At 34.7% G+C, this 17,087-nt stretch overlaps 1 protein-coding gene across 2 annotated transcripts in view; it reads right to left on the bottom strand.

The window, feature by feature from the left end:
- LOC149786114 (ribosomal protein S6 kinase 2 alpha-like) overlaps positions 1-17,087 on the bottom strand; it is a 136,781-nt gene that overhangs the window by 38,692 nt on the left and 81,002 nt on the right. For both annotated transcript variants that reach the window (XM_089976439.1, XM_089976437.1), the window contains 6 exons: positions 13,473-13,653; positions 11,080-11,150; positions 4,230-4,318; positions 2,196-2,363; positions 1,543-1,673; positions 1,128-1,178 (listed from right to left, as the gene is read on the bottom strand). In XM_089976439.1, the coding sequence (XP_089832565.1) occupies positions 1,128-1,178; positions 1,543-1,673; positions 2,196-2,363; positions 4,230-4,318; positions 11,080-11,150; positions 13,473-13,653 (691 nt within the window). The remainder of the gene's footprint in view (positions 1-1,127; positions 1,179-1,542; positions 1,674-2,195; positions 2,364-4,229; positions 4,319-11,079; positions 11,151-13,472; positions 13,654-17,087) is intronic.

The raw sequence follows: 17,087 nt of genomic DNA on the forward strand, positions 1-17,087 counted from the left end.
TGACTATAAACATGCCACACCCACTCCATACTGCAGCAAATTCCAGGAAAGATTGATTGCGTTTAACTACTTTAATTCACAACATTTTCATGATTAAAAATCTACATTTGCAAAAAAATGTATCATTTTAAATAGCAGCCTTATCATACTGCCTGTGAAAAGAGTAAGTAAAAAATGTTTTATTTCCAGAATTTTTGAAAATTTAAGTAAAAATTGTTTTATTTCCAGAAGTTTTGCAATTTTAATTAAAAAAATGTATTATTTCCAGACGTTTTGAAAATTTAAGTAAATTATGTTTTATTTCTGAAAGTTTTAAAATTTTAAGTTAAAAAATGTTTTATTTCAAGAAGTTTTGAAAATTTAAGTAAATTATGTTTTATTTCCATAAGTTTTAAAATTTTAATAAGATATGAATATGATTGACTGTACACATTTTTACTCTAATAATTCTCATTAAAATACGTCATTTTTTTTTACCTCTAAGAACTTTTGTAAAATATGGAGGGAGATCAAAATTTATGACAACCTAAAGTAACATTAACCAGCAAGAAAAGAATGACATCTGTGTATATCCCATTATTCACAATAAAAACTGGATATGACATTTGAGGGTTTCAGCATCTGGGAAATGTGCAATTATAACTGTCCTTGAATAGGATAATAATAAAGAAGGCAAGTTAGTTCCTCAATCAACAATATAAAGACTTAACATTACTCAGTGATGTTACTATCTGATGTTGCCAAAGTGTGACAACACTTGAACAGAAGACCTACTGTAATAATATCGACATCACTGAGCAATGTCAAATGCCAACATGATTTTTAATAATGCAAGTTCATATCAAATGTCTTGTGAAAAACAGAACAGCAGCGTCTGCTCTAAAACACGAATCTGGAGTTTCACCATAATTTCTAAAAGATGACACAGAAAAATATGCATGAAAACTGGACATCAAACTTATTTCTTCATTAAATCCCTCTATATTCAAAAGGTTCCCACATTACACCATGAGGGGGAATTCCCCACCCCCAATAAATATTCATTTTCCGAATAAACCCAGTTACAGAAACAAATCAAGAGCAGGACCCAAGTCCATGTGAGGAATAATATTTTAAAAGGAGCTCACCTCTTTTAGTTCATATTCATCTGAAAATGGGATGACTTTAACACCTGGAAGCTGAAATTAAACTCAAACATCAATAGATTTAACATATGCATCACTTATAAGACTGTATCAATTATATATCTTTTGTTAACTGTCATTATCAGTGCTGAATGATAGTTTTTCGATTCTAGGTGACCCTTTGAGAGTATTTTAATATTCTAACAAAAGGAATATAACAAATCAGACACATGCAGTGACCTTCAAAATATTCCATGATACTAATTCTCAAGAAAGATTATTACTTTTAGTTACAAACAGAAAAAAAAATCATAATTATAATAATTATAACATGTATGAAGCAAACTCAATTCACTTACAGATAGGGAAAATAATACTCATACAAAAAGGGAACACAATTGCCAATAATAAAACTTACCCTTTCTAAACTAACATGATTATCTAGGGGGTTATGAGGTTCTCTCTTCTCTTCCAAGAGAGCTGGAGCAACAAAACTAAAACCACGAAATAACTCATGAGCAGTTGCGCTGGGTGGAATGCCAGGTGAATCTTAAAAGAAACAAAGTCATTGGAGTAAATTAATTTCAACAGAGGCAGTTTCAAGTAACATTTCAATCATGATAATTCTGAACAAGCATTAGACAGAGTTTTATAACTTTTACTTACTTGCGTCTTGCTTAATTCAGTATGATTTAAAACCAAACATATCTATTAACAGGTTCTCAAATTTATGGTTTTGCAAGGCATGTTTTAAGGATGACTGGAAACATATGTATTATATTTTGTTAGGTCTGACCTTTGAGCCCAAAACTGACAGGGTTCTACCTGACCCCAATTACAAGTTACAAAGTGTGGAAATGGTAGATGGTGAAGAACTGGAATCACTGTTGCAGAAATTCAATAAGGAACTGATGGGTGGATAGAAAGACATCATCATCATTACTTTATACACTTCATCTTCTAGCATGCATATAAAAACTATTTTTGTTGTATGTTTCATGGAACTATTCATACCACCACCAAGATATTGTGTATGTCTGAGTGTGTATCACTTTCTTCTTCCCTAATTACCTTTGGGTGTTTTGGAAGTGAATTCAGAATCAAAATAGAAGGCATCATCAGTCTGGACTACAGCGGGTTTGAAAGGGGGAGTTAATTTGCGTTGCATAAGATTCTTCCAGTCTATGCTTGCAAAGAAATTGTGCTTCTTCATCTCTTCTATCCCTCCAGAACCTGTACCTGTTAACAGAGGAAAGAGAGATTTTGTACTGGCTTCACCCAACCTAAGACAATTAAAAAAAATAATGATTGCTTTCAAACAGTCAAGCTTTGCCTGATACTCCTGTACTGGACTTAACACCATAATAAGCCTCAAGCAAAAGAAAAAGCCCACATGTCATCAGTCAAATTTCGAGTAACAAGCATCAGCGGAGGTTTGCAAAAAGTGAATATTTTAGTCAACAACAGATTATACCACTACCCTTAATTCTGGACAATGGGTAGTTCATAAACTGCATGTGCCGTTTCAAAGGTAATTTCTGTGTAACTTAAAAGAACCAATGTACTTGTTTAAATTCCAAAACTGACTGGTCTGCTCAGTTTGTTAACATTATTTTACAGGTGTTCCTATTTCCGTAGTTAAAAATGTAAATAAAATGGGGCCAAAATTATTTAATTAATAGTCAACATGCCCATAGATCCAAAGACAAAATTATTCTAAATGCTTCTGTTAGAATATTTTTCTTGTTTTGTTTTATTAACATTTGTGTGTGTGCATGATCTTGAATTTTAACCTAGCTTTAACAATATTTCAGCCATATCGCTAAGTGGTCTGCAGTGTGGCAGTTTATAGTAATGTCTAGCACTGGGGTGTCCTGCTGCAGACATGTAGCATGATGTCCCACCCAGTCACATTATCCTGACACCTGGCTAACCAGTCCTAACACTAACCTCTTAATTCTGAGTGCCTAGAGAGGCAACCGTTAGTACCATATTTATAAGTCTTGGGTATGACTCAAGTGGGGGTTCGTACCAGCGACGTCCCACATCCAAGGAGGACGCTCTAACCACTAGGCCACTGGACCGATTTAACATCTGAGAGCATTATGAATACAAGTACAGATTTTAATCCAACCCATTTTATTTTGGCCTGTCTTCCTCTTACATGTGCAAATTTGAGACAGTGACAGCTGCATTAGTGGAACACAATGCAAATAAGTTTAGTCTTTGGTTTGCTGTCTGTTTTTAACAACACTTTCAACACATTACAGGCTGTATCATGCCAAAGAAATGGGTGCTAAGTGTATTTCCCAAAGACACCAACCTGGACTGGTCTGGGCAGAAATCCTGCTTTGACCCCTGGATTACAAGTCAGAGACACTACCAACTCCACTTTTGTGGCTCTTGTATAGTTATGTATTGATAAATAATGCCGTACAACTCTCATTTCATAATGTTCAAACATTAAAGTGGTAGTGGCTGGTCTAACTTTTCTAAAACAATACAAATTTGTTTAGACTATCCTATGTACTTTCCAAATCCATCAAATGAAGAAGAAAAAATTAAAAACTAGTTTCTTAAGGTTTTATGATTACTGTGTCATAGACATATAACAGTAAAGACTTATTTGTATTTATATGGGGAAAAATTATTTGTTTTTTTTCTTCTATTTTTCAAATGTACTGGGGCATAATGGGAAAGTAATGTTTATGGCTTTGACAGAATCTATTATTATCATTATTATTATTAGTATTATTATTATTATTGTCACTAGTTCTAGGTAATCTGAAGGACAATTCCTTACAGTTTTCTACCATTTTGCAATCATTTAAAATGGGATGGGAAAAAAAGCCTTGGCACAAAACAACATATACATCTAATAATTCTGAACAATGTGTAATGCTCCAATTGAGCATTAAAATCTGTCCTCTACAGCAGATAAAGCAAAGGGCAGGAGGAGACAGAGAGAGAAACAAAGAACCAAACTAAAGCTGATCATCAGAATCAAGGTGTCTGGCAGTCTCAACTATTACAAGTTTTAATTTAATCATCACATGAATCTATGACACAAGTTTGGGGGATCTGGACAAAATATAAATCACCCACCAAGTCTGTTTGCAGGATTCCTTTTAAACAGTGCTCGAAGTAAGCTCTGTGCTTCTGGACTTAAAAACTGTGGCATACCCAGTTTGGCTCTGCAATGAAGAAAAAAAAAACAAGTACTGCAAACTGCACATGACACACCTATCTTGTGACTTTTCCCAACTAATGACCTTGACCTTTAAGATAGGAGCTTAACTACTGTATGATAAGGTGTGGACCTCAGTAAAGTTTCATTAATGTATTTCTCCAGATTCAAACATGATAGCCTGGATAAGAAAACACACCACTGCTTGAAATTATCCCATGTTGTGAGCTTCACCTCAATGCAGGGGTATAACTAAATATGTGACAAGATAAATAAAAGGCTCAAGCCTTAAAATGTCTTCACTGGTTCGAAAGTGATACCCATACTTGGACAGAAGTCTCAAATTAATATTTCCCCTCGGCCATGATTGTGGCAAATGGAACAATGCATAGCCATGCTATATAAATTGGCAAATATTAAAATATCTTGGTAAGAGTTAGCTTCCTTTGTTGTTACCTTCAACTCAAGGCACAGGTCATGGCTATGGTACATGGCTATGGTACATGGTTAAGTACATCATATATGCATGGGTGAAGCTGCATTTCAGAATCTTTATACTATGAACAAGTCAGAAAATGCAATGAGCTTGTTCTTGATGCTGGGGACATGGCTATGATACGCCATCATTACTGCTATAGCCAGGATATTGGCAAAGTTTCATTAAAATATCTTCACTGGTAAAATAGATGTGCTCTGGACACAAATAGAAGTCACAGAATTACACTTTCACTTTCACTTGCCCTAATCATGACCTTGAGGCAGCAGGTATGACTGGTTTCAAAGTTATACTCTAGACATGACATGGTTTGTACAGCCCTAATGAGATTTATTCCAGTAGTTTTCAATAACTTTCAAAAAGATTTCAAGTAGTATGTTTAATGGGGTGTAGGGATGTACTATGTAATTAACAAAATTTCTGAATGTCAAAAATTATATACTTTGATAAATTTATTCAGTTTTAACATTTGGTGTTCTCTCAGATGAATTCTAGAAGTCTGGTACAAAATTCAAGGTGATTTTAAGGTAACCCTTCAAATTCAAGGTGAATTTAAAGTAACCCTTCAAATTCAAGGACTTAAAGGCTTGTACAAACCATGCAGGAGATAAGTCACAGAATTCCAGTTTTCATTGCTGTGACATTGACCTTGAAGCCACAAGAATGTCTATGGCATGTGATATACCAACAAGTCATGATATAAAGTTGTCAGTTTTCGATAAAATATCTTCAATGGTTCAAACATTAAACTGCAGACAATGATACATGTTACTGAAGTACTTTTCCCTTGCTTGAGCTCAAAGCAGGGATGCAAAAATTGGGATGCAATGCACTACTACCTAATCATGATATATATCTGGGCAAAATTTAATTAAAATATGTAAAACAATCATAAAGGTATTTGCCAGACATGCAAATCCTAAAGAACCAATGAATGGAAAGATGACATAACATAATATGACAAGACTTAATAAGGTGTGTAATAACAAGCTGATACAAGTATGTGATACTGAAAAAAGGCTGCACAACAGAAGTTGAAAATATTCCCTGCAAAACCAAATTTTCACTGGCCCATAACATTTTAAAGAATACTTTTGGTAAATCCAGAATTTTCTGCTTATCTTTGCAAATCTTTAAATTGACCTTTGTATGATTCTCATATTCTTAATCTGAAGTTCAGATCACAACACTTTTGTAGCAGATGAAGAATACTAAGACGTGATGCCACGTACTGGCTCATGTTCTTTTCTTAATTTTCCCCATCTACTGTCCATCTCATCTAATTCTAGAAAACAAAGAAACATACATTTATGTACCACCATATCTGAATCCTCCATTTTTTTACATCCATGTTCAAAATATGTATCAATTTTTGGTACCACATAAAATTTCTGGATGACAATTCCATTTTAAAAGTGACAGGGGAAAAATACCAGGTGGGAATAGGAACAAAAGAATGTTTTACCTATATTAAAGAAAAATAGTTACTGAATAGAATAATGTCAGACCCTGAATCGGCTTCAATCACCCAAATTAAAGTAGAAATTCCACTATCCCTTGTGTTTTTAAAAAACTTATCATTCTACTTGCTGAGAGGATATAACCAGATCTGAGCATTTTTATGTTTCCATGGAAGCATCATATCCTCATCATTGCCATCTTATCAAAACAATTTCTAGTTGTGAACTAGTATGAAGAGATGGACAGAACAATTTTACTTTCGATATATACAACATTAGAATCAAACTATACTTCCTTTCCTATGCAGTTGTCATCAAATTTGACCACTGTCATTATTTTGCCTCAATGGGCTAGTACAAGAAAAGGGACGGGTTACTCTTACCCTAACACAATTATTCCTTTGTGTGCATTTACAATGCAGTATATCCACACAGATAGGAAAACAACAACATAACTGCAACTGGATTTCCTTGTGTGTAAATAAAAGCTAACACGATACCATATAAATGTTTTTTATTTGCAAGTGAGACTATTATGCAACCCAGTATTTCAATCCCACTTCTGACAGCACTGAACCAACCAGATGATATAATACACAATCCTAACAATAGAAATATTAATTATCCAAATGAGATAGTTGGGACTAAATGATAATTTTCATTTGCACACAAATTATCGATACAGTGTACTGCAAGAAAAACAATCATACTTTAATGTCCCAAAATTTGGATAATGATTCTTTTGCAAAATATCACTTACAGCACTAAATACACTGTACATATTTTAAATCCATATTCAGTCAGGGAAACCAAGGTTAGGAAAATGGGCATTCAGGGGACTTAACTTCACAAGTTAATGAGGTGTAATGCTGGAAATCCAACTTGCTCAAGGTCACATTACTATAAAGTGCATGCCAAATCTGGCTTAAATCCAACAATTCTTGGCAAAGTAATGATGCAGAAACAAAAGCTATTAGGCAGTCAGGAGCAAAATCTAATGGATAATGTGGAATACTGGAAATTAACTTACTCAATATTCGATTCAGGCTCGCTGGCAAATCGGGCTAAAATCCAACAATCTAGAACCAAAATCACAACTACCATAAACACTGTTGTTGTATGCTAGAAATTAATTTGATACAAAGCCTGGTCAATGTAAATTTGCTTCAAATTCAAGGACCCTCAGTTAACAAGAAGCCCAAGTGGACATGAAATTATTCACCAGGAATACAGTTAACTGAACATTTGTCCATTTCACTATCATTTGTGCAATACTGTAAAAACACAAGCTATGTAAAGCCGTCTCCCAGACATTTACCTTAAACCATGTTGATCTGACCCATTTTTGATCCTGATAAACATTCTTTTTGAAAGATAACAATATAATTTATATCCAAAGTCTCCTGCTCATAATCAGTGTCATTCAGGATCTTAATATATCAACCCATTTACCAGTTTCAATAGAAACCAGTTGAGAAAAAAATGGTCTCAACTTCTACAGAAGTAACAAACTCAATCAATCAGATACAATATTGATATGGACAGATCTTGCATAATACAGAATCTGCCAATGATAATGACTATACATGTGAGGCAAAAAAATCCTACTGTAATTTTATCTCCAAAGAAGTAACAAGCTTAGTCAATCCAATACAAGTCCCTCACAACTGTACTCAACTAAGATCTCAATAACACGGTCTGTTAAATAAATCTATAAAAACTAGTTTCTAGAGTGGAAAAAATCAGCTGCAAACCACTTCAGACATATGTATAGCTCTCGTTTGTAATAACGAGAGACCCTCAATTGGGCTGATGTTCAAGTGTCTGAAAAGAATTTCCAGCAATTCAAAATAACACTATTTCTTCTTTCAAGTGCTAAAACCATCTCAAATATTCCTAAGATCAAGATAGCTACCATGGTGACAAATCCGATGCAAGGTTATTTAGGACAGAGGTCTTGCTAGTCCCCCAGCAAACATTGCAGTCCCGATAAGCATACTGGGCATACCTGAAGTGGCTAAATGTCCAGATGAGAAGAATCAGTGGTGGTCATTGAGTTTAGTTTTCCAAATTCTTTACACCACTGACATATAGCTCATTTGTCCGTTAGAGTGAGACTGAATTGTGTCAATTCAAGGAAAGGTTTTTTTCCAAACATTAAGCCAGGTATCACACACTTTCTTACATTTGGCTAATGTTCCATCTGAACTATCAGTTCTAGCATCATCAACACTCTTCTGAATCTCATTACAATCTTCGCCAATTTGCCGTTTAACCCCACAATACTTATCCAAATTTTACAAACAGCATCTTGTCTAAGTCTCTATGTATTTTGACTTTGAGGACACACACACATTACTTATTCAGCTACACTAGGAAACAAAACACAATAATGAAAGCTAAATTTGTTCATCTGATGTACTCTTATAGTAACCACATGTACATCTCTGGGTTTTGCTGCCTCTGAATTCAGTCAGTGTAAATATCAGCACATTTTCCCAACACTCAGCAGCTAGTCGAAGTCTTTAAACTTGTCACCCAGCTACTGCATCATGTTCTTTTGATGACAACATGTACATCTGGGGGCCTTTCTGCCACTGAATAAATATCAAGACAGCTAAAATGATCAGTTGATCAACACATTTTCACATTCCACATGTGATTGAAGCAGGAATGGCAAGCCTTTGATTTTGCTGCCCAGCTAATGCACGTGTATGGAGAACTCCTGCGTAAGTGATCTTCTGTATCCCTGATAAAAAAATTGTGTCCAAATACATGTTATTAAGCATTTCAGAGACCTCTGTTGGGACCAACTATATATCACAAAAAGTCTTTTGGATGTATGAATCCATAAAGTAGAGTTTTGCAGCACCTCATTACAGCCAACCTATGATAAAGTCTGGAAACTATAAAAATGAACAACTGCACATAGGCTTCAGGAAAATAAGCATTTCCAAATAATATAAACATGAAGGATAACAATGTTAACTAGTTTTCTGTAAAAAGTCTTTTAGTGAAAACTCTATAGCAATTATGGCCATCCATTTAAAAGAATAAGCAAAACAACATAATTTTCAAAATGGTCATCGTAACATCCATACAGGATGAAAAAATTCACACCATTTTTATACTGGACCAACTAGGTATCATAAGAAATCTGGTAAAAACCACATATCAATATGACTTTCTGTTCAGGAACCATAGCGACAACAAAGTTTTCAAGAACTGCTGCCATGGTAAAAACCACATATCAATATGACTTTCTGTTCAGGAAGCATAGTGATAACAAAGTTTTCAAGAAGCTGCCATGGTAAAAACCACATATCAATATGACTTTCTGTTCAGGAAGCATAGTGATAACAAAGTTTTCAAGAAGCTGCCATGGTAAAAACCACATATCAATATGACTTTCTGTTCAGGAAGCATAGTGATAACAAAGTTTTCAAGAAGCTGCCATCGTAAAAACCACATATCAATATGACTTTCTGTTCAGGAAGCATAGTGACAACAAAGTTTTCAAGACTGCTGCCATGGTGTAAAATCAAAACTGATAAGAAGTCTTATGGTGCAAACTCAATGGCAATATGAAGTAGCATTCATGGTGACCATACTGGATGTCAAATCTGGATATAATTTTTCAATCAAGATCAAATAGACCCTAGGACAAATGTGTGTGTAAAATTTAGGGCAATAATGCAATTAGTTTAATGAGAGTAGAGTGTTTAAATAATCTCCAATATTCAAGAGCAAAAACATTATTTTTAAATTAGATGCTGCTGTAGCTATACTGGCTATAAGATCAGTACCATTTTCATTGGAGTATGTAGAAATTATGAGCGGTCTTTGGTGAAAAATCTGAATATGACTATTCATAAAGAAAGAGTGCAACAACTCAATTTTCAAGATGGCAACCATGGTGACCATAATGGATGTCAGACTGGCATCATTTTAATTTAGGTTTACTTAGACACCACGAAAAGTGATTTGGCAAAAACCTCACATCAAGAAACCTCTCATTCAGACTGAATAATAAGATTTTCAAGATGGCTGCCATGATGGCCTTTTTGGATGCTTGGTTGGCACCATGCTTGTTAGGACCAACACACTACTTATAAAAAACACGTCAATAAGACTTTCCTTTTTGGAATAGTGAATATAAGTTCCTCAAGACAGCACCTAGGTTTGGGGTAGCAGAATATTCTATGGGCTCACTCCAGGCGCAACAATGCAAAAGAACACTAAGTTTCAATCCTTAATTGCAAATGGTTTAAAAATTAAAGAGCAGAAAACAAAACAGTGATGGAAGGACCCAAGCCCTAGCTTTTTTAAAATGGCTACAGATAGTAAAAATGTATTTTTCAGTTCTTCTTGCACCAACTGTTGTACCTGGAGACTTAGACTTCTTTCATTAAATGTCTGGGGCAAAATCTGTGCCCAAGTAAATATGTGACTGAAACTTTAAGTAATCTGAAACTATGGCCAAATTTAAAAGTACTAAATACAAGGGATCTTCAGACCATTATATCTTACTTGTACCCAAAAGCATAATGAAATTTATGTAGGCTTGATAACATTAATGCTGGCAAAAGGAATCCCTGCATGTAATGGTGTAAACTTAAAGCATACAAAAATATCAAACTTTCATCAGAGTACAGGGGCTGACATTGAAGTCACATGGCTCTCAAAATATCAATTATGATAAATGTCAATGCCTCCGTCACCACCAGAAAGTGTTTTGTTACCTGTTAAATGCAGGTTCAACAAATGTTAAATAAAAACTGTTTTGATTCATTTGGAAACTTTTTAACTTACTTGAGAATCTGTGTCATTGTTTCCTTCCTGTTGGCTCCTTGGAATGGCAAAGCACCTGTCAGCATCTCAAACTGAAAACAACAGTATTGAATGAAATTATCACTATTATCAATGGCAACAAATCCTTTAATAAAAGCTAATATATTTTAGAGAAACAAGAGATTCCAAAAGAATACAGCCTAAATGGTACAACCTGATTATTCTACTATGTACCATAACTGGTGAAGAGCTTTTACCATATGAAGATTTGCTATGTCAGCTGACAACCACTCTTTTCACAAACAAATTTGTCTACAGGAGGAAACTGATCTGATATAAAGTTAAATTCAATGCATAAGCAGAATCTTTTCAGGTCTTGGAGCTGATAATGTTTAAAGAATTTCTATTCTGATATGCCAACCCCTAAAAATGTTAGGAATGTTGGCATCTAATTATAATAACTGGTAAGAAAGGACCTAGGATGCATATATGTCTAGCAAGAATAAATCAATGTGACCATAAAATGCAAATACTTAACCCATGTTAGTCAAGCATAAAATATAGGTCACAGTGACCTTTTGGGTTTTAAGGTTGTAACAGTAGAAGAAATGCATCTAATTATCAAGTTACCTGACTGGAACATAAACAGCACCAAATGAATGTTCTTTTAACACAGAATTTGAACAAAGCCAATGAAGTATGAAAAATAGGTCAAAAAAAGACTGCCTTTCGCTAATGAAGAATTTATTAATATGCATCCACTCATCAAGTTTCATAATTCTAGGCAGTATAGTATACATAAAATATGCCAAAATCTCATGTGGACATACGAGCTAAATGCAAAACTTGACCAAAGTCATTAAAAGATGAAATACGGGTCACAATGAGCCTCTTTTATAGTAATGGTATAATCATAAAAGATCTGCATACCATCATCAATTCATAATTCTAGCATGATCATAGCACAAACTTTAAGCGAAGTCAGTGAAGCATACATTATGGTCTATAATGACCTACTTATGAAATAAATTAGTAATGTTCATCAGATGCATCCTCAAATGTAATGATTTTATATATATATGATATAATGAACATAGCATGGCAAAAACCTACCTATTCAATAGTTATATAAAAAAATAATCCTCAGCCTTTGAAACATTAAATACACATCACAGTGACCTTTAAGTGCAAGGGTGTGGTACTAAGTGGGATGCAAACAATCACCTAGTTTGATGGTTCTGACATGCACAGTGCTTGAGGCAGAATCAAAGAACGTGAAAGAAATATGGGTCACCATGTCCTACTTCCATAACAATGATGTCATCAAGATGCATCCCCTCAACAACTTTCATGAATCTTGTTGTTGTTATAGGGCTTAATGTCATTTGTCAGCAAATGTTAGGCTACACATGGTGGCCAGTATGACTGCTGGAGAAGAACCCAGAAAAAAAACCCAAGAAGAATCACAAACACTTGGGAAACTAGTGGCCAGCTTTCTCACGTACCCACACTGGCCAAATTAAAAACCTGAACCCAAGCAGACACAGGTGAGATGGCAGTTATCCATAATGGTGAACACTTTAAGCCACTTGGGTCCCCTTTACGAATCTAGGAATAACAGTATGTATACACTGTGCTAAAATCTATTCTGTCATGAGCTAAATGCAAGAAAGTTAACTTAAGCCAGTAAAATGTGAAATGAAGGTCACAGTAACATTCTTTTGTTGTAATGATACCGCAACAACAGAAGTGGATACAATCATTTAGCCTGATTATCTCTGCATGAAAATAGCTTTAGAAATAAACTTAAAACACAATAAACCCAAATCAGTGAAGCATAAAATATGGGTTACACTGGCATACTTTTGTAACGAGAGTGTAGAACTGATCAAGATACATCCCTTCATCCATGTTTCATGAATCTAGCTGTAACAATATATGTAAAAGTTGCAAAACAAATGATTACTATTGGTCCCCATCATCCTGATGTGGGCTCTAAAAAAGGTTAATGATGCTGCCAAATTTGGATGGGATGGTGCCAAATTTGGATAGGATGGCATCTCTTTGTAGTGGTAAGAATTTTTTTATAACATGCAATAAAGAAATTAAATTCAAAATGATAGAACAAATAGTACTCTTCTTATATGCCTTCTTTAATATGAGCTGATCATTCCGATTTTCAGCTGTATTAATTATCAACCATTCACTTCTACCCTAACCCTGTCACCTGACCATCAACTTTCACCTACATATATAACTAATGAACAAGTGGTGTGAGGAGATACCTGTATTCCAAAACCTGGACTATACTGAATGCTGAAAAGTAGACGACCTTGCAAATGTAATGTTGCAACATTTTCCAGCAGCAAAAAAGCACTGAACAGTTCAGCTATGACAACATTTATTCTACCTACCATTAGCACGCCATAGGACCACCAATCAGCAGCAGTTCCATGGCCTTTCCTGTTGACTACCTCTGGAGCCATGTATTCTACTGTTCCACAAAATGAGTATGTTTTGTTCTCCTCGAATATAGATTCTTTGCTCAATCCAAAATCTGTAAGTTTGATGTGCCCTTCTGCATCTAACAGAATGCTGAAAAAAGAATTAAAGACTGGTTATAAATGCATGGCAGATATGGATTTGACTTCACTAATGCAGGTACATGCTTTACCACCAGAACTAAATCATGCTGGATTTTTAATTTGATGATGCCACATATTCCCCTGCTTTATAAAGATACATTTCAGTGGCACCATCAACCATAACCACCAAAACCAACCTAGACTCAGACTCCTAATGACAAAGGTCTTTAGGCATGTTTGACACCACTGCCTTCCAATGCCACTGAGGAGAAATACAAGTGGCCATCAGGTCACTGGGGCTCAGTATGATTTCTACCACAAGTGTCCCAGATCCTCAGGTGAAGATATTTTCCATTCATCTGCCACATAATGCCATAGTTCAAAAGCAGATTGGATGGTGTAACTACCATCTGTGTTAATATTTTTAAAAGGTTATGACAAATGCAATACCTATATATGGCTATGAGAAAAATAGTAAAGAGATTCATGAAAACTAGTCAATTATTAAATGCTGTTTGAATGAGAGACACAATTGGTCAACAACACTGAAACATTTCATTAGAAAGGTGAATAAACATGACAGATGTTGGAATAAAACACTACAACAGAATAAAAACTATGTGAAAAACAGAAACTCCATAACCAACTGACCCATGATACAAAGAAAAAATCATGAATCTTTAAATGATTCATAGAAATAATGGAACAACTACATGCATCTTAACTTTTTAGTACTAGCAGCATTTTAATTAGAGTTTCACTGTGATTATACATGTTTACTATGGAGTTTTATTTCCAAAAAAACTCCAATGTTATTTTTTCATTGTACCACTACTTCGGTAGTCTGTCAGTATGGAATGTACATATAAATGAACTAAGATCCATCTCAAAAACAACAATTTATATTTACATAAACCAAATTTAGAGTTTTATATGACGAGTATTCCTTTTTCTGGAGCCAAACTGTTGAATTCCATACCACTTTATATAAAGTCAGCTTACTCATGCCAAGCTTTCGAAAAGCCTCTTAGTCAACATCTACAGAAATAATCAATTGTATGATTTTGTTTAATTCAGTAATGCTACCTTTTACAAAATTGTTATCATGTATTCGCCTACATTTTATATGAATCCTGTATGTACTCATCCTTAAAGCCTTGTGCATATTTTATTGTAGCTGCAGTAGATCAATTTTCTAGCTTTTAATAGCATTTGTTTTCTAAACACCTCAGCTAGTAAAATTTCTGCAATATATATGTATACATTTATACATATGTCATTGTAGAGTGACTCATGGAAGATTGGTCAGTTGACCAAATGAGGTTCTTCTTCAAATAAAGTCATTATTATTATTATTATTATTATTATAATGTATGGAAATTCTGGAGTAATCTCGCTATGAATTTAATATTATTAACAACATACTTTCATTTTCTTGACAAAAAGTTTTAAAAAATTAAAATTTGACAGAACAGTTGCATTTGTCACAAATTAATTTTGAAAATTACAATTATAAGTATATTTATGACCCTTTAATCAAATGTTTGATGTGTCACACATGCTAATGTTGTGGCCAAATGGATGTTTTGAAAGATATCTGGCAGGGGCCCCGAGTGGCCGAGTGGTCTAAAGCGCTCACCGTTACGGATCACTGCCATCTCACCTGTCTGCATGGGTTCGAGTCCAAGGCTCGGCTATCGTGGGTAAAAACCCTAAAACAACAACAAAAGATATCTGGCCAAAATCCAACTTTGGCAAAATTTTAGATTTAAAAAAACAAAATGTCGTTTAAGTTATTTACTAGTGCAGGCCTAGCCCTAGGATGTGCGGGCCCAAGACAGCAAATAGATGAGCATGACCCCAAGCAAAAAAATTGCATTTTGGAGTTGATTTCCTGAATACAAGAGGTCCAAGGAGGTTGCGGCATTCACCTTGCCCTAGGGCAAGGCCATTACTAGTGTATGTTAATGTGTAAGGTAAATGTATTCCTGTTTAAGATTGAAAATCATCCTAAGATTTTTAGGAAAGCAGTTGTTTTCTGTTTGAATTTTACAACATTTGTTTTGCCCACTAATTATTTTCTTGTTTGCTGAGCAAGTTTGTTTTATGATTAGCAGTCCTCTCTGACAAATTTCTTCCCTGGATGTTGGCCTCCTACTCAAGATTTCCATGCCCATTATATAAATGATACCAATAAACTGTAGGCTTGAATATTAACACTGCCCAGTTTATCAACAAGATTGAAAATATCAGCATATCTTTCACAGGGTATCAAGTATGTTGGAAGCTTAATATAGCATTTTTGTTAGTTTGTACTACAACAATTAACATTCACATAAATTAATCAACTATGAGGTACCAACAGGAAGGAAGTTTTGCGATTTCTTTTGAGGTATTTTATTTCCTTTCATTTACAGATTATATTTTTAAAAAATACTATAATGGATATAATATGGTGTTATTTTACTATATACCAGAGCAAGATTTTTTTAAAAATTATGTCAGGCTCCTGTTCCAGAAGATTAAGTTGTTGGTCCCCAATATAAACGTGGTTCATCCATGGATGTTGTTGTTGTAGTAGGGTTTAACACCATTTTTCAGCACAGGATAGGCTATACATGGCGGCCAGTATTAATGGTGGAGGAAGAACCCGGGAAAACCCCAGAAAGACTCAAACCCATGCAGACAGAGGTGAAATGGCAGTGATCCGTAATGGTGAGCACTTTAGACAACTCGGGGCCCCCGTTACACCATGGTATGTACATCTATCATGATATGTTCATAAATACCATGGTAACAAAAGTTTCATGGTACCAGCTATAATCTTGATAGCTGTAATTGTTGGATATATTTAACTTATACTGTGTGCTTGACAGTTGTGCATAAATGAGGGTCAAGTTAATGCCTACCTGGCTTTTGTTATGATTGAGGGTATACTTCTTTGGTAATTCCTTTCAGTGATGGAAGAAGTTAACAAAAATAGCGAAATAATTACAAATTAAATGCCATTTTATACAAAATTTTCATATACTAGTCAACTGTTTCACAACGGAGGACATCCTTTACCTGTACCAATGAGTCTCCAATGAGGACATCCAATACCTGTACCAATGACAGTCTCCAATAAAGACATACAATACCTGTATCACTGAATGTCTCCAATTAAGACATCCAAAACAGCTACCAGTGAATGTCTCTAATTAAGACATCCAATGCCTGTACCACTGACAGTCTCTAATATGACATACAATACCTGTACCACTGAGTCTCCAATAAAGACATACAATACCTATATGAGTGAATGTCTCCAATTAAGACATCTGATACCTCTACCACTGACAGTCTCCAATAAGGACATCCAATACCTGTACCACTGACAGTCTCCAATAAAGACCTAAAATACCTGTACCAATGAATCTCCAATAAAGACATACAATACCTGTA

Source organism: Sinohyriopsis cumingii, chromosome 12, assembly GCF_028554795.1.
Source record: "Sinohyriopsis cumingii isolate HCF-2022 chromosome 12, ASM2855479v2, whole genome shotgun sequence".
In the NCBI taxonomy this organism is placed as follows: Eukaryota; Metazoa; Mollusca; class Bivalvia; order Unionida; family Unionidae; genus Sinohyriopsis; species Sinohyriopsis cumingii.